We start from the raw sequence: 17,436 nt of genomic DNA, 5'->3' as shown, positions 1-17,436 counted from the left end.
TCTAGTGACTTTAATTTTTGTTATATGAAATAGAAAATGAAAATCGAATCATTTTTTAAATTTCGCTCATCCCTTTTTGACCATGAAAAAGAAAAACGCCTTGTATTTCAATTTTAATTTTTGTATTTTAAAACGAAAATTTTTAATACCCGTTTCTGAAAGGAAAATCCAATGACCAAAACATACACGGACCATTTACACACCATAAATATGGAGTCCAGGTCTTTTGGAAGCTTCTGGACCGACTGACCACCACAAATATCTGACCTTTGCTGCTGAACTCTGAGAAAACAAAAAGTATGATGATTTAACAAATGTACATTTTAGGACATATTTTTGGGGACATTTCAAGAATTAGGTGATACAATGACACCCTGTCACCTCCCACTGCTAGAAAGTAGCAGGGTCCTGTTTCTGGGCTAATTTTGTGGACAGACATACGTACTTATCCCTTTTAAATTCTTACCTTTCTTCGGCAGAGTGGAGTCCATCCCTAAAGTTGTAAGGTTCAATCATGGAGATGTCACTCTTAATGGACACACAGCTGGGATCAGGAGAGTCTGCTCTCTGCTGGTGAAGACTGATAGAAACAGACAAACAAATCAACAAACCCCTCAAACCTTCAACTGCATATCGATGGTTAATCATAAAAAAAAACTAATTTCATTTGAACATGGAACTTTTTCAGCTCTTCATTGGGGCTTACTTTGTCACCATGGCAACCACAGGATCACACAGTGTACAGTTCAGGGACAGTTTACTACACTAAATACTGTCACAGATGGCGGCGCGAGTAGATGCAGTGGCCCCTCGCAGCGGCCCCTCGCTTGCCCAAGAATGCAGTGTTTTGTTTGTTTAATAAGTGTTTGTCTGAAAGTCTGTTGTGTTCGTCTCGTCTGTCTACATGGGAATATAAGTACAGTCAACAGGCTCTGCTAGATATCTGCAAGAGCAAGTTTCACAACGTTTTGGACACTGACACTACTGGAGCTCAGATTACTTCGCCGGCCTGCGATCACACCAGACTTGACTGCCACTCCTCCCCCAAAACAGAGACGTCGAAAGCCATGTGCGAGGAAGCAGAAGAGGGGCAAACGCGGAGGTATCCGGGCTAGGCTAGCTGCTAGTCCATCTCGCCCAGTCATACCATCCATCATCCTGGCAAATGTACGATACAAAATGGATCACATACGACTGCTGAGGTCAGCGAATCGGACAGTGAGTAACTGCTGTGTGCTTGTTTTCACTGAGAAATGGCTAAATGACAACATCCCAGACTCTGCAGTACAACTGGAGCAGCTAACATGCTATCGAGCGGACAGAGCCCTCGTAAACGGAGGTAAGCAGTGTGGCGGCGGAGTGTGTGTTTACATCCGTGATGCGTGGTGCCGGGACGCTGTGGTAGTATGCAAACACTGTTCACCACTGGGGGAGTTTATGATCATAAGGTGCCATCCTTTCTATCTGCCGAGGGAGTTTACTGCGGTTTTGCTAGTCGCGGTATACATCCCTCCAACGTCCAACAGCAGTGACAGGAATGCGGCACTTTGTGAACTTCAATGAACAACAGACAGCACACCCAGATGTATTTACCAACCTCGCTGGAGATTTTAATCATGCTGATCTTAAGACTGTCCTCCCAAAACTCTACCAATTCAATTCAATTCAATTCAATTCAATTCAATTCAATTCAGTTCAATTTTATTTGTATAGCGCCAATTCATAACAGAAGTTATCTCAGGACACTTTTCAAATAGAGCAGGTCTAGACCGAACTCTTTAAAACATTATTTACAGAGACCCAACGGTACCACCATGAGCAAGCACTTGGCGACAAGGGCAAGGAAAAACTGCCTGTTAAAAGGCAGAAACCTAGGACAGATCCTCCGGCTCTAGGTGGGTGGTCGTCTGTCTCGACCAGTTGGGGTGAGAGAGAGAGAGAGAGAGAGAGAGAGAGAGAGAGAGAGAGAGGCAGAGAGAGAGAGAGCGAGAGACAGACAGACAGGTGCACAGCAACAACAGTCTTGGCAATGGCAATCCAGCAGGACCATGGCAGGAGGCTCCACCAGGATCGACAAGAACCTGCGAGACGAGAAAGCACAAGAACTCCGGGGAAGCCACCATGTCAATTTCCCAACAAGAGGGGAAAACACCTTGGATTTGGTCTACACCTCTCACAAAGGAGCATACAAGGCCTCCCCGCTCCCCCACATCGGACTCTCTGATCACATCACTGTTATGCTAATGCCAGCAGGCCCAGAGGGAAAGTTGCAAAACCGGGTCGGAAGGAGGTACGTGTGTGGCCAGAGGAGGCAATGTCTGCTCTTCAGGACTGCTTTGCAACAACAGACTGGGATGTGTTCAGGCAAGAAGCTACATACAACAACCACACAGACATTGAGGAGTTCACAGACACTGTTACCTCTTACATCCATAAGTGCACTGATGATGTGACCCACACAAAGTCCATCATCACTCGGGCTAACCAGAAGCCATGGCTGACAGGAGCTGTCCATCAGCCTTCAGAGCCGGGGATGAAAATGGCCTGAGAACAGCGAGCCAACCTGTCCCGTGGCATCAGGAAAGCAAAACAGGACTACACTAAAAAGATAACCTGCCACTTCAATGACAGCAGAGACACATGGAGCCTGTGGCAGGGCATTCAGACCATCACGGAGGTCAGGTAGACCAAGTCTTTTCTAGACTCAGCCAGCTCTCCCCCAGACAACACTCTGGAGACCAACCTAACCCGCCTGTTTCCGCCACCCCTACACCACCCATTCCCTAGCGTAGCCTAGAGAGCCTCATCTGCCACTTCCTGAGCCCTACTCTGGACATCTAGGTAAATGTAGTGCTTTCCTTCTCCAATGCTCACTAGTGTTTCAAAAGCAGCCATCTGCCTTTGGTAATGATAGTGCCAAAATAACCTTATTAGTGGGTCTTCTTAGAGGGAGTGCATTAGGCTGGCCTACCGCCATGTGGGATAATCAGCCAGCAATTAGTTCATCTTTTGACCGCTTTATTTTTAGATGAGGAAGGTTTTTGATCAGCCATTTCAGGGAAGGGATGCTGGTAGTCGTCTCTTTTTCCTCCTCCAGGTGTCCCGCAGTGTAGCTGAGTTTTCCATTGAATTCTGCACATTGGCTGTAGTTTCGGGGTGGAATGATGATGCACTTCAGAGTGTTTTTTTTTAAAAGGATCAGGTTAGAGATGAGTTGGCTGCCAGAGATGAGACCACTAGTCTAGATTCTCTCATTTCCTTAGCCATAAGATTAGATAATCACTTCCTTGAGAGGCGCACAGAGAGGGCAACCCGACCCTTATCTTAGTCATCATCTAGATTCTCCCTGTTAGTCACCTGTCTCCCCTGAAGAGGAGCCTATGCAACTGGGGCGAGCCTTTCTGTTCCCAGCCGAACGCCTCCGTCGGATAAGAACGGGTGAGTGCATATACTGTGGTCATTTCCTTGCCTCTTGCCCCCTTCGGCCAAAAGGAAGGGCTCATCAGTAGATGTGGGGATACTGGTGAGCCAAACTTTGTCTGTCCCCCAACATTGTATGCAGTTGCCTGCCACTCTTCTTTGTAATAATGAATCTTCGTCTCTGTCACCTTTTGTGGATTCTGGAGCAGATGAGAACTTTATGGGCCGGAATTTGCTCTCCAGGCAGGCATTGAGATGACTGCACTCGTCTCACCCCTAACAGCTAACGCTCTTGATGGAAGGCTTTTGGCTAAAGTAACCCACCAAACCGCTCCTGTGCTTCTGTATCTCTCTGGGAACCACCGTGAACAGATTCAGTTCTACGTCCTACCATCACCCAATGTACCGCTGATCCTTGGACACGCCTGGTAATCAAACACAACCCTCATCTGGACTGGACTACTGGTAAGGTGGTGAGTTGGAATACATTTTGCCATAACTCTTGTTTGTAATCTGCTCTCCCCCCACCAGATGCAGCTGCCATCCAACCAGTCTCTGAGCCACCAGATTTGTCCTGTGTCCCAGCTGAGTATCATGATTTGGGGGAGGTCTTCAGCAAGGAGAAAGCCCTATCCATGCCACCACATTGTCCCTATGGCTGCGCCATTGACCTCCTTCCAGGATCCACTCTACCTACTAGCCGGTTATACAACCTGTCTCGTCCTGAAAGGGAGGCAATGGAAAAGTACATAAACAACTCGGTTGATGCAGGGATCATTCGTCCCTCTTCTTCTTCTGTTGGTGCAGGGTTCTTCTTTGTCTCCAAGAAAGATAAACCCTTCGTCCATGTATTGATTACCAGGGCCTGAATAACATAACTGTAACTAAAAACAAGTACCCTCTGCCATTTATAAATTCAGCTTTTGAACCTTTTCACGGTGCCATTGTCTTCTCAAAGCTGGACCTGAGGAACGTATATCACTTGGTTAAGATTAGGGAGGGGGCTGATTGGAAGACTGCATTCAACACCCCACTGAGACATTTTGAATACTTGGTTAGCCTTTCAGCCTAACCAATGCCCCTGCAGTGTTTCAGGCATTGGTGAATGATGTTTTCAGAGACTTCCTTAACCATTTTGTGTTTGTCTTCCTAGATGACATTCTCATCCTCTCCCAGAATCTCCAGGAACACACTCTCCATGTCCGGCAAGTGCTGCAAAGGCTCCTGGAGAACTAGCTGTTTCTCAAGACAGAGAAGTCCAGAAAACTCCCACCAGCTCAATAAGTTTTTTGGGCTTCATTGTGGAGAGCGGGCAGGTGAGGACAGATCCCAAGAAAGTCAAGGCATTTGCAGAGTGGCCTAAACCAACTAACCTGAAACTACAACGGTTTCTTGGTTTTGCTAACTTTTACCGCTGTTTCATCCGACTACAGTCGGGTAGCTGTACCACTCACCCAGCTCACCTCATCTTCCTTCTCCTTCTCTTGGACCCCTGAAGCTGAGGCTGCATTCACAGATTCACCTCAGCCCCTATTTTGGTTCAGCCTGACCCCAATCGTCAGTTCATTTTGTAGGTGGATGCTTCCGACACTGGAGTCGGGGCGGTGTTGTCCCAGCGCTCTATTCCAGACCAAAAGCTGCATCCCTGTGCCTTTTTCTCTCGTCGTCTCTGGCAGAGCGACACTATGATGTTGGTAACAGGGAATTGTTGGCAGTTAAACTGGCCTTGGAGGAGTGGAGACACTAGCTAGAGGGAGCAGAACACCCTTTCATCGTTGGGACCGACCATAAGAATTTGGCCTACAAACAAACTGCTAGGTGGCTGAACTCTCGCCAGGCCAGCTGGGCCCTGTTTTTTGGTCGGTTCAACTTTACTCTAACCTACCGTCCTGGTTCTAAGAATACTGATGCTCTCTCCCGACAGTTTCCCACAGGAGAGGTTCCCTCTAGGCCAGACTCCATTCTTCCATCCTCCTGTGTGATTGCTGCAGTGACTTGGGAGGTGGAGTCCTTGGTGAGGGAGGCCGAGCAGGTACAAACAGACCCAGGTAACGGTCCACCTAATAGACTTTCTGTTCCCGACTCTGTCCGTTCTCAGGTGCTTCAGTGGGGGCCCACTTCCAGGTTTGCCTGCCATCCTGGCATAATCCGTACTCTGGCCCTCCTTAAGCAACATTTCTGGTGGCCTACCATGGAAACCTGTACTGTGTGTGTGGAAAAGCCTCCCATCAGGCTCCAGCTGGTTTGCTCAGTCCATTGCCCATACAGGATGTCCCTGGACCAATATAGCTCTGGACTTTGTCACAGGCCTGCCTCCCTCACAAAGTAACACAGTCATTTTAACTATTGTGGATCAATTCTCCAAAGCTGTCCATTTTGTGGCTCTCTCATCTGTTCCACCTACATGGAATCCTTTGGGAGTCTTTCTTCTTTCATCCCCAGACCAATGGACAAACGGAACAAGAGCACACAACTCGCCTGGGTGGAATATTCCCATTCCCCATTTCAGTGTTCATTGGGCTATAAGCCCCCTCTGATCTCTGTTCAGGAGGAGATTGCAGTTCCTTCTGTCCAGGCTCATATTCGTCGCTGTCAGAAGATTTGGAGAGATGCAGAGACCGTAAACATGAAATTGCTAATCGTCGCTGGAATCCCGCTCCTGCCTACAAACCAGGTCAAAAGGTTTGGCTTTCCTCTTGAGACATCCCCTTAATCTCCCTGGTTTCCCTGTGTCTCTCTTTCTCTCTCTGAGTGTCTGGACTCCTCCCACTCTCCCTGATTACCTGCTCACCTGTCTGACTGCTCAAACCTAGGGTCTCCGCCATATCCACTCACCACTGCCAGCAGGAGCTTCACATCACCATTTCATCCGCTGGATCTCAATAAAGCCTGTCTTTGGAAATTGTAACCAACTGAGTTTGTGTTCTGCTTGTGGGTTACTCTGTTTAACATAACATACACTATTATTTCATCAGATTTTAATAGAGGTTGTGATGATGGTAAATAGAAAATGTACTTGCCTATTATTTGAAACAAATATTCTTCACACTGTGACTTAGTTTGGAATTTCCCCATTGTGGGACAAATAAAGGAATATCTATCTTTCCTGTCCCCAGTGGTATCTTGTAGGGGATAATGCAAGACTATTAGATACTGAAGCCATTACAATGAGTCATTCTGTCCATGTATTACCACATTGAGGTCAGTATCTCCATTCTTGGAGATCAGATACTTTATTAGTGGATGTTGGCCTCTGCCAATTTTGTTCTTGTCCTGATTCTGGAAAATGAAACTATTGAATTTCTTTTGTAAACAAACTACAGGCACAGCCTAGGTGTACAAAGTCTCTAGTATGGTCACCTCAGGACTGTGAGATTAACAGGCAGATTGGAGCCACTTCAGAAGCTATAGCAGACTGTTCATGTTCTGGTTGGTCTACGTTCAACCTATTTAGACAGTGTGCAGAGCTCAGACATCCAAAAAGACCTTGTAATAGAACCATGGCTGTTTGGAACGAAAGGAGTCAGTTGAAGTGGTTTAGGCACTGTTCTGTGACTGGGATCCAGATAAACTATAGGACATGGACGGAATGGACCATCTCATAGTATCTGATAGTGAATTAGAGCTGTCACTTTCTTGTCTTAAATATCTAATATTTCATCTGTGATAAAACTACCAAGCTGTTGAACATATCATGACACCTAATAAGCATTTTGAACCATAGATGGAAGAATTGGAGATAGAAATAGCTGACTTTGTAAAATACTTACAGTAACATTACCATGACAACAACTCTGGATTATGAAAGCTGAGACCAACTGGTAGAACATTTTGTGTCATGATTTGATAGTTCATTTCAGAGAGCTGCAGAATAACAAAGTAATCTTGTTCAAATTCTTACCTTTGTTTAGAGTGGAGTCCATCTCTTAAGTTATAAAGTTCAATCATGGAGTTGTCACTCTTAATGGACACACAGCTGGGTTCAGGAGAGCCTGCTCTCTGCTGGTGAACACTGATAGAAACAGACAGACAAACCAACAAACCTCTCAAAACTCCAACTGCATATTAATGGTTTAAAAAAACTAAATTTATTTGAACATTGAACTCTTTCAACTCTTCATTGTGGCTTAGTTTTTTACCATGGCAACCACAGGACCACTCAGCGTGCAGTTCAGGGACAGTTTACCACACAAATTACTGTACATAAGAATGCTGATTATAGTTGTATTTTATTTGTTATGTCTCTGTAAATAACGGAGAACGGTCTACACCAGCTCCATTTGAAAAGTCTCCACAGACGCAAACTTCTGTTTGATTTGGTGCTATACAAGTAAAATTGATAAATTGATTTGAATTGAATTGTGCTCCATTTTTTTCATTCTGATAGGATTCCTGTTGATGCTGTTACACTCTTATTTCATCACTCAGAACATTAAGTGAGTTTGTGATGATGGTAAATAGAAAGTATACTTGTCTTTTATTCGAAAAAACACTGTGAATTAGTTCCTGTATCATAAATGCAACATTTTAGTCACAAAGACCAGATTGATGTTGGAAACCCAAAGAAAGCCAGACTGAGTTGAACACTGCTTCAAGAACCCGGCCCCAGAACAATTTGCAGCTGCAAAATAAAACTTATCCTCTCTCTTATTATTCAGTGTGTTTTAATATTTTATCTGTTGTTTAAACTGTCTGCTCTTCTGTTGTCTGTACTGTAAAGCACACTGAGCTTTAGAGAGTTGAATTATCAGGTTTGGGACAATTAACAAAGGTCATTATATTAGTTAGATAAACTAGTTATATTAATCTTGTCATGTTATTGGTTCAGTTTTGAGCTACGACCCTTTTTGAAATCAGACATGATGAGATAAAAGGAGGTGGAGAACATTACAGGAGTATTCTCTGAAATGATAAACGACAGTTAAACATTGTGTGAATGTTACAAATGAAACGTTGTCATGGACAGTTCGAGGTCCTCATCTCACCTCTGAGCTTTGGTCCTTGTGTCATGTTCCTCACACAGAGTGCTTTTAGAGGGAGGGACTCCCTCCTCGGTCTCCTCACACTGATTCATAGCAGAGCCCACACCTTCACACAGACACAACAACATGCTGTCAGAGCTCAAACATTATTAACATCCTTCCTGTCAGTCACATGACAGACATACAGAGCTCTGACTGGAGGAAACTACATTCACAAAAACAGTCAGAGAATCACAGAGCAGCTGGTGTAGTTCTGCTATCAGTCCACTAGATGTCCTCAGTAATCTCCAGTGAACTACAGAGCAGCTCAGTACACAGATACACACATTATATAAGCACATTTTATACACACTTCATATACATTACTGAACATAACATATATACATACCCCATATTTTTTCTTATAATACACTTTATATAGACACATTGTATATTAAATATATTGCCTATATTTTATCTAAATTATATTTACACTGTGCAACTACACTCCTTCTGTTCTGCTGGAACAAGTGAATCTCCGCAGTGTGGGATCAATAAAGTCGATCTTATCTCTTATATAAATGTCTGGAGGAGGAGAATCTTATCTCACTGAGAGTGGTTCTTAGAGAGGAGTAGGCTGACCCTGTTAGGATGACTTGTTCTTCTAATAAAAACACTTGTTACCTTGACAGTGATTGGTTGACAGGTGACCGGTCTGCATCAGTGAATTTGAAGTGAAACCAGTACGATCAACAGATAGAATTCATTATGGACATGTTAGATGTAGAAACTAGAACAGATTTCAGACACTAAACTAATTTAATATTGACTAAATAAATCGGTTTAATTCAACAAATTTCCAACAACTGGGGTCTGAAGTTTTTTTTTTTTTTTTTTTTTTTTTTTTGTTTTTTTTTTTTTTTTTTTTTTTTTTTTTTTTTTTTTTTTTTTTTTTTTTTTTTTTTTTTTTTTTTTTTTTTTTTTTTTTTTTTTTTTTTTTTTTTTTTTTTTTTTTTTTTTTTTTTTTTATTTTTTTATTTATTTTTTTTTTTTTTTTTTTTTTTTTTTTTTTTTTTTTTTTTTTTTTTTTTTTTTTTTTTTTTTTTTTTTTTTTTTTTTTTTTTTTTTTTTTTTTTTTTTTTTTTTGGTTTTTTTTTTTTTTTTCCTCTTCCTCTTTCTTTTTTTTTTTTTTTTTTTTTTTTTTTTTTTTTTTTTTTTTTTTTTTTTTTTTTAATTTTTTTTTTTTTTTTTTTTTTTTTTTGGGGGGGGGGGGGGGTGAGGGGTTGGGAGGTAGGGCACCGGCACCGTTATTTTTTTTTTTTTTTTATCGTTAGCCGGCCCCGGGCCCGGGGGCGGGGGGGGGGGGGGTTTTTTTTTTTTTTTTTTTTTTCCCGGTTGTCCCCTGTTGTTCCCCCCCCGTTCTCCCGCTCGTTGTTGGCGCGCCGGGGGGGGGGGGGGGGGGGGGGGGGGGGGGGGGGGGAGGAGAAGAACGAGGACACCCCCACCCCCCCCCCCCCCCCTCCTTTTTTTTTTTTTTTTTTTTTTTTCCTCTTTAACACCCCCCCGGGGAAAAACCCCTTTTTTTGTTGGCCCCTATTTTAAAAAAAAAAAAAAGAAGAAACGGCGGCCGGTTAATTAAATATCCCTCGGGGGGGGGGGGGGGGGGTTTTTATTAAAATAAAAAATTTTTGTTAAAAAAAAAATTTAAAAAAAAAAAATTTTTTTTCCCCCTCGGCGGTAACGACACCCGTTTACGCCAATCGGAGGTCACTAAGATTAATGTGGAGTCGGGTGAACTATGCTAAGACAATTCGGACACCGTAGTTTTCTGACCCCTCCCCAATGTGACCAGTGATGACATGTATAATTCAATGCCGCATGTCGTCATCCACCGCTGGCTGTGAGGTGGTGTCCAGCAAACGATGTGGGCTTCATTGATAACTGGAAGCCTTTTGGGGAAAACCTGGTCTGATTAGGAGAGACGGCATCCATCCCACTTTGGATGGAGCGGCTCTCTTATCTAGAAATATGGCGAAGTTTATTTCTAAAACCTGACAGTCCAGAGTTAGGACCAGGAAGCAGAGCTGCTGTCTTACACACTCCTCGCGCTTTCTTTAGAACAGTCACCCACCCAAAACCCCATAGAGACTGTGTCTGTCCCCCGACCACCTAAACTATTTAAAGAAATAAAAACAAGAGGAGTTCAACATAAAAATCTAATAAAAATTAAAACTAACTCCTCAGTAGCACAAAATAAGAGAATGAAATGTGGGCTGTTAAATATCAGGTCTCTGTCCTCTAAAGCTGTTCTAGTGAATGAATTAATATCAGATTATGATATTGATTTACTTTGTCTTACTGAGACCTGGTTGTCCCACGAGGAGTATGTTAGCCTAAATGAATCCACCCCCAGTCATATTAATACTCACATTCCTGAGGCACAGGCCGAGGAGGTGGAGTAGCAGCTATATATGATTCGAGCGTTTTAATGGACCCTAAACCTAAACTAAATTATAATTCATTTGAAAGCCTTGTTCTTAGTCTTTCTCACCCAAACTGGAAAACACTGCAGCCAGTTCTATTTGTTATAGTGTACCGTGCTCCTGGACCGTACTCTGATTTTATATCTGAATTTTCAGAGTTTCTATCAAGTTTAGTCCTTAAATCAGATAAAGTAATTATTGTAGGTGATTTTAATATTCATGTGGATGTTGACAATGACAGCCTTAGTAATGCATTTATATCATTAATAGACTCAATTGGCTTCTGTCAGAGTGTAAATAAACCAACTCATTGTTTTAATCACACTCTTGACCTTGTTTATCATATGGCATTGATATTGAACATTTAATAGTCTTACATAATCCTTTCCTATCTGACCATTATTTAATAACTTTGAATTCATACTATTAGATTATAAGCCATTAGGCAAAACTTCCTACAGCAGATGTTTATTGACAGTGCTGTAGCTAAATTTAAGGAGGAGATTCCTTCAGTGTTTAATTCAATGCCATGTCTGAATTTAACAGAGTCCTATAACAACTTTAGTCCCTCTGAAATTGATAATCTTGTCGATAGTGCTACAGGCTCACTCGATCAACATTAGACTCTATCGCTCCTATAAAAGGAAATTATTAAAACATAGGAGACTAGCACCTTGGTATAACCACCAAACCCGCCAGTTAAAGCAAATAGCTAGAAATCTGAAAGGAAATGGCGCTCTTCAAATTATCAGAATATCGCTCAAATTGGCAAGATGATCTTAAGATTTATAGAAAGGCCCTCCGTAATGCCAGAGGAGCCTATTACTCAGCACTAATAGAAGAAAATAAGAACAACCTAGGTTCCCTTCAGCACTGTAGCCAGGCTGACAGAGAGTCACAGCTCTATCGAGCCACATATCCCCATAAACTTAAGTAGCAATGACTTCATGAGCTTCTCTATAATAAAATTATTACTATTAGAAAAATTAATCACCAACTGCCATCAACAGTTATCAGTGGCTCTCAAGTTCAGGGACTTCTGTCAATGTAAACTTAGATGTATATTTAGACTGTTTTCTGCTATCGATCTTCATCAGTTAACTTCAATCATTTCTTCATGAAGCCATCAACCTGTCTGTTAGACCCGATCCCAACTAGGCTGCTTAAAGAAGTTGTTCCCTTAATTGGCACTTCTTTACTGGATATGATTAATCTTTCTTTATTATCAGGATATGTACCACAGTCCTTTAAAGTAGCTGTAATTAAACCCCTTCTTAAAAGTCTACTCTGACCCAGGGGTTTTAGCCAACTATAGACCGATTTCTAACCTCCCGTTCCTCTCTAAGATTCTGGAGAAAGTAGTCGCCAAAGAGTTGTGTGACTTTCTACATAACAATAGTTTATTTGAGGATTTTCAGTCAGGATTTAGAGTTCATCATAGCACAGAGACAGCTCTGGTTAAAGTTAATAATGACCTTCTGACTGCTTCTGACAATGGACTTGTCTCTGTACTTGTATTATTAGATCTTAGTGCTGCATTTGACACCATTGACCATGATATTCTTTTACAGAGACTTGAGCATCAAATTGGCATTAAAGGAACTGCCCTAACCTGGTTTAAGTCATACTTATCAGATCGTACTCAGTTTGTACATGTTAACGATGAATCCTCCATAAATACTAAAGTTAGTCATGGAGTTCCACAAGGTTCTGTACTGGACCAATACTATTTACTTTATATATGCTCCCTTTAGGCAACATTATTAGGAATCACTCCATTAACTTTCACTGTTATGCAGATGATACGCAGTTATATCTATCAATCAAACCCAATGAAATTAATCAATTATCTAAATTACAAACATGTCTTAAGGACATAAAATCCTGGATGACCTGCAATTTTCGATGTTAAACTCAGAAAAACGAAATTCTTGTTCTGGCCCCAAAAACCTTAGAGACTCATTGTCTAAAGATATAGTCACTCTAGATGGCATTAACTTGGCCTCTAGCACCACTGTCAGGAATCTTGGAGTTCTCTTTGATCAGGATTTGTCATTTAACTCCCACATAAAGCAGACCTCTAGGCTGCCTTCTTTCATTACGTAATATTAGAAAAATTAGACACATACTATCACAGACAGATGCAGAAAACTAATCCATGCATTTGTTACTTCAAGGCTGGATTACTGCAACTCTTTATTATCAGGTTGCCCCAATAAGTCCATTAAAACGCTCCAATTAATTCAGAACGCTGCAGCACAGTACTGACAGGAACTAGAAAAGAGATCACATCTCTCCTGTACTAGCTACTCTGCATTGGCTCCCTATAAAATGTAGAATTGAATTTAAAATACTCCTCCTCACCTATAAAGCTCTTCATGGTCAGGCCCCTTCAATCTTAAAGAGCTCAAGTACCCTATTACCCCACTAGAACACTACGTTCTCTGAATGCTGGGCTACTTGTGGTTCCTATAGTCTCTAAAAGTAGAACAGGAGCCAGAGCCTTCAGTTACCAAGCTCCTCTCCTGTGGAACCGGCTTCCAGTTGTGGTTCGGGAGGCAGACACCTCACCATATTCAAGAGTAGGCTTAAGACATTCCTCTTGATAAAGCTTATAGTTAGGGCTGGATCAGGTGAGTCCTGAACCATCCCTTAGTTATGCTGCTATAGGCCTAGACTATCGGGGATTTCCCATGGTGCACTGAGCTACTCCTTCCTTCTCTTTCTGCACTCATTCATGTCCCTTTAATGCATGTTACTAACTCCACTTCTTCCCCGGAGTTCTTGTGCTTCTCGTCTCGCAGGTTCTCATGGATCCTGGTGGAGCCTCCTGCCATGGTCCTGCTTGACTGCCATTGCCAATACTGTTGTTGCTGTGCACCTGTCTGTCTGTCTGTCGCTCTCTCTCTCTCTCTCTCTCTCTCTCTCTCTCTCACCCCAACTGGTCGAGACAGACGACCACCCATAGAGCCGGAGGATCTGTCCTAGGTTTCTGCCTTTTAACAGGCAGTTTTTCCTTGCCCTTGTCGCCAAGTGCTTGCTCATGGTGGTACTGTTGGGTCTCTGTAATTAATGTTAAAGAGTTCGGTCTAGACCTGCTCTATTTGAAAAGTGTCCTGAGATAACTTCTGTTATGAATTGGCTATACAAATAAAATTGAATTGAATAATTGAAGAGCATATTTTTGGTTTGATGAATAATTCTGACAGACAGCAGATTTCCAAGTTTTTAGAGCTACTAAATACATTTTCCAGAGTCACAGTAGTAGAGTGGTACAGACCATCATCTCTGGTATTTGAGCTTGTTGGATGCTTATTAACTCGCCCGCCATCAGAATAGGCTTCAAAAAGTTCATTATGGTTGTATTTCTCTAAAACTGGGATGTGTTGAGGCTCATGGCCTGTAGCAGCTGACAGACTGTGAGCAGCTGTCAGTGATTTTGCCCTCTTCTGCACCTCCAACTTCTCTCAGGAGCTGCTTTTAGTGGTAAAATCGATTACTCTGAGTTAAGAGCTTTTTATAGTCTGAAACTGTGAGCCTCTCTCAGCTGTAATGTTCTTGCATCAAAAAGGGCTTCTGTTTTTATTTCAAGTATCTGAATGGCCTCTATGAGGCGTTGCAGCCTCTGCTGCTGCAGCTGTTGACTGTCGATAAGAAGACAAACTACAAACACTAACTTCCCGTTAATCTCAGAGCACCTGAAAGTTTCCCGTCTTTCCCGTCTCTCCCTCCAATGTTACAAGGAACTCTTTACACTATTTCACTCATTTAATATTTAATATTTTATTGTTTTAACACATTTATAAAATCCTCAGATGTCACTTTAAAGTGCAGTATTTTATTACCAGCACTGACTGCCAGGACTGTAATTCAGTCAGGACCACTTTTGGCAAAATAACTTTTATTTCAAAGCAGAATGTTACATTTGGTGGTATGGCTCTGTTCTTGCCCTTCCATGTATCCATACATGGACAAGTTTAAAACAAGGAGAGCAGCAGCAGAGACCCCCCAGGGTACAGAACAGAGAAAGCATCAATGGCAATCAGAAAACATCATTGATTAATTAGATACAACATAAAAGGAGGAGCTGGGGTGGAGGTGGGTTGCAAAACGGTTGCAAAATGGCTTGCAGAGAAAGCAGCAAAGACAGGCAGACTAAAGCAGCTTAAATAAGGCACCCTGAATGATATTTGCCAGTTGGATGCTTGCAGATCAGCTGAGCTGTCAGCTGACTGTGTATAGTTTTCCAATAGGAAGCTTAGGAGGGAATCAGCTGAGCCATCAGCTGATGTGTGTTTACGACTAGCTGTGATCAGCTGATGTAGCTGGAATTGAGAGCTGAGCTTGACGCTGTGCTTAATTTGTTATGTGTTTGATAAAAATCAATAAGCTTTGAATAGTAGTTCACCCTCTGAAAGAACACAGCGGCATCCACAAGGCCAGATCAGTTTGTTTGCCTTCATCATACTGTCATCATCAAATATTCATCTGAACTCAAACATTTTATAAAGTATAACTTTTGGGTCAGTGCATGTTGTAACTTCAGAAAATTAAACTCACCACATCCATTCACTGCACCATATTCAGTAAAACACATCGAACTTTTCAACATGCATCTCAGGCTATTTATATATTATTTACAAGATTTGAAAGATTTAGAATTTTTAGTAACAGGTAATAGTTTTTAACATCAGTGGGGACGGACTTAAATCCTATTTTTTCAGTGTTGGAGGTAGTTTCTTTTCAGTTTTATCTTCAAATTCCAATTAGAACAAACTGCAAGACACTTTTCTTAATAATACGATGTATTATACAAATAGTTTTTATACATATTTATGTATGTAATGTCCAATGACAGAAAAAGTTCACAAGTTTAGATTTCTGTTTGAAAGGATGACTGCCATCTATTATAGTTTGTCACACTTTAGATAAATAATGATGTCACACAGGAACATTTTAAAAACAGAAAAGCTCTGATAGTGAAGGGAATTCAGATCCAGCAGAGTTCCACTTACTCAACTTATGTCCATGAATGTCTGTCAGTCCGGCAACTCACTTGTGTCCTGATCAGGTCTGTGGAGGAAAAGATGTTAGACTGATCTCAGTGCGACCAAATGCTCCAATAAAAACACCACCCAGCAGTAAAAAAACACTATAAACCAGTCTGAACCTGCAGCACAGGACAAAGTTAAACTTTTACTGTTTTATTATGACCTCATCAAAAGATGTCTTTAACACCGTCGACTACAGACATGTTTGTATTTAATCATGTTCTTCAGTCACTTCTCTTTCTCTTTATACCCACACAGTTCATCTGTCAACCACTGGTTCCCAGGTTGCACTCTGTGGAAGATTTTCCACTGGAGCAGTCTCGTGACAATACCGCACCAGGCTTTTTATTGACTTTAATGTAAACCCATCCGCGACACTTGTAGATGCTTACAGAAACGTCCATCACTACAATATTAACCTGATCGCAGAATCATGTTGCAATTGTTTTTCATATGCTACTGGATACTTGAATTTCCCTCGGGATAAATGAAGTATCTATCTATCTATCTATCTATCTATCTATCTATCTATCTATCTATCTATCTATCTATCTATCTATCTATCTATCTATCTATCTATCTATCTATCTATCCATCTATAAGTTAACTTATGTACTCTGCATGATATATAATGAGGTTAGTTGGCCGTTTATCTGCTGTGAAGGTATAATTGATTATTGTGTTTACATGTGTCATTTTCAGTTTATTCAATCAAACTGTAAAGTGTCTTGCTATATATACTGTATGCTTGGTTATAGCACAACATGTATGAGACATGCATACAGCATTATTTTGGTTGGTTATTTGGTCTTGTCCTGAATGTCAGTTGGTTAACCAACCGACCATCCCAAAAGAACCTTTGCAGCCATTACCACTAATTGAGGTTCCATTTGAGGATATTGGAATGGACCTCATCGGGCCATTTCACCAGTCCTAGTGGATTATGCAACTCGATATCCGGAAGCAGTGTCTCTGTGCACTTGGGGCTCTTTGGGCTGGCAGGTTATTACCGGCGGTTCATTCCTAACTTTGCAGACTCACTCGAAAAGGTGCCTCAGATCCGTTCCAGTGGACGGAGCAGTGTCAGCTGGCATTTGAGAGGGTGAAACAAACCCTCTGTGGGAAGCCTCTCCTACACACACCTAACTTCTCTCTCCCTCTTATCCTGCAGACTGTTGCTTCAAACAGGGGGCTGGGGGCCTGTCTGTCTCAGCATGTGCAGGGAATCGACCGCCCAGTGCTATTACAGCAGTCAGAAGCTGTCGGAGAGTCACGGTATAGCACAATTTGATGCAGTGGCTCCACCGCATGAAAGATGCCAACGCCCAGATTACTTGATGGTATCTGTGTAAGTTCAGAGTGATCCATAGACAGGATGACTCCCCGGCCATAGTGGGGCAGTGGGGGTATGTGTAGGTGTGTGTGGTTTACACTCAGCTGCAGGAGAGAGGTGTGGGGAAGGCTTGTTAAGGCCAGGACACACCAACCCAGCCATCGGACGCCGTCGAACAGTCGGGCAAG

General features: G+C 42.0%; 1 protein-coding gene across 4 annotated transcripts in view; it reads right to left on the bottom strand.

Moving 5' to 3' along the window:
- The window catches only part of LOC127352667 (NACHT, LRR and PYD domains-containing protein 12-like), a 160,653-nt gene that overhangs the window by 12,866 nt on the left and 130,351 nt on the right, over window positions 1–17,436 (bottom strand). For 2 of the 4 annotated variants that reach the window (XM_051381229.1, XM_051381234.1), the window contains exons 4-6: window positions 7,322–7,432; window positions 467–580; window positions 204–282 (exon numbers count right to left, since the gene is read on the bottom strand). The exons of 1 other annotated variant lie outside the window; for it this stretch is intronic. In XM_051381229.1, the coding sequence (XP_051237189.1) occupies window positions 204–282; window positions 467–580; window positions 7,322–7,432 (304 nt within the window). Of the gene's footprint in view, window positions 1–203; window positions 283–466; window positions 581–7,321; window positions 7,433–8,405; window positions 8,509–17,436 lie in introns of all 4 variants that reach the window. One more of the 4 variants, XM_051381235.1, reaches the window with a different exon arrangement.

This window comes from Dicentrarchus labrax, unplaced genomic scaffold (genome assembly GCF_905237075.1).
Source record: "Dicentrarchus labrax unplaced genomic scaffold, dlabrax2021, whole genome shotgun sequence".
Lineage (NCBI taxonomy): Eukaryota > Metazoa > Chordata > Actinopteri > Moronidae > Dicentrarchus > Dicentrarchus labrax.
The sequence above is the reverse complement of the archived record's forward strand: the minus strand, read 5'-3'. Positions and strand labels throughout refer to the sequence as shown.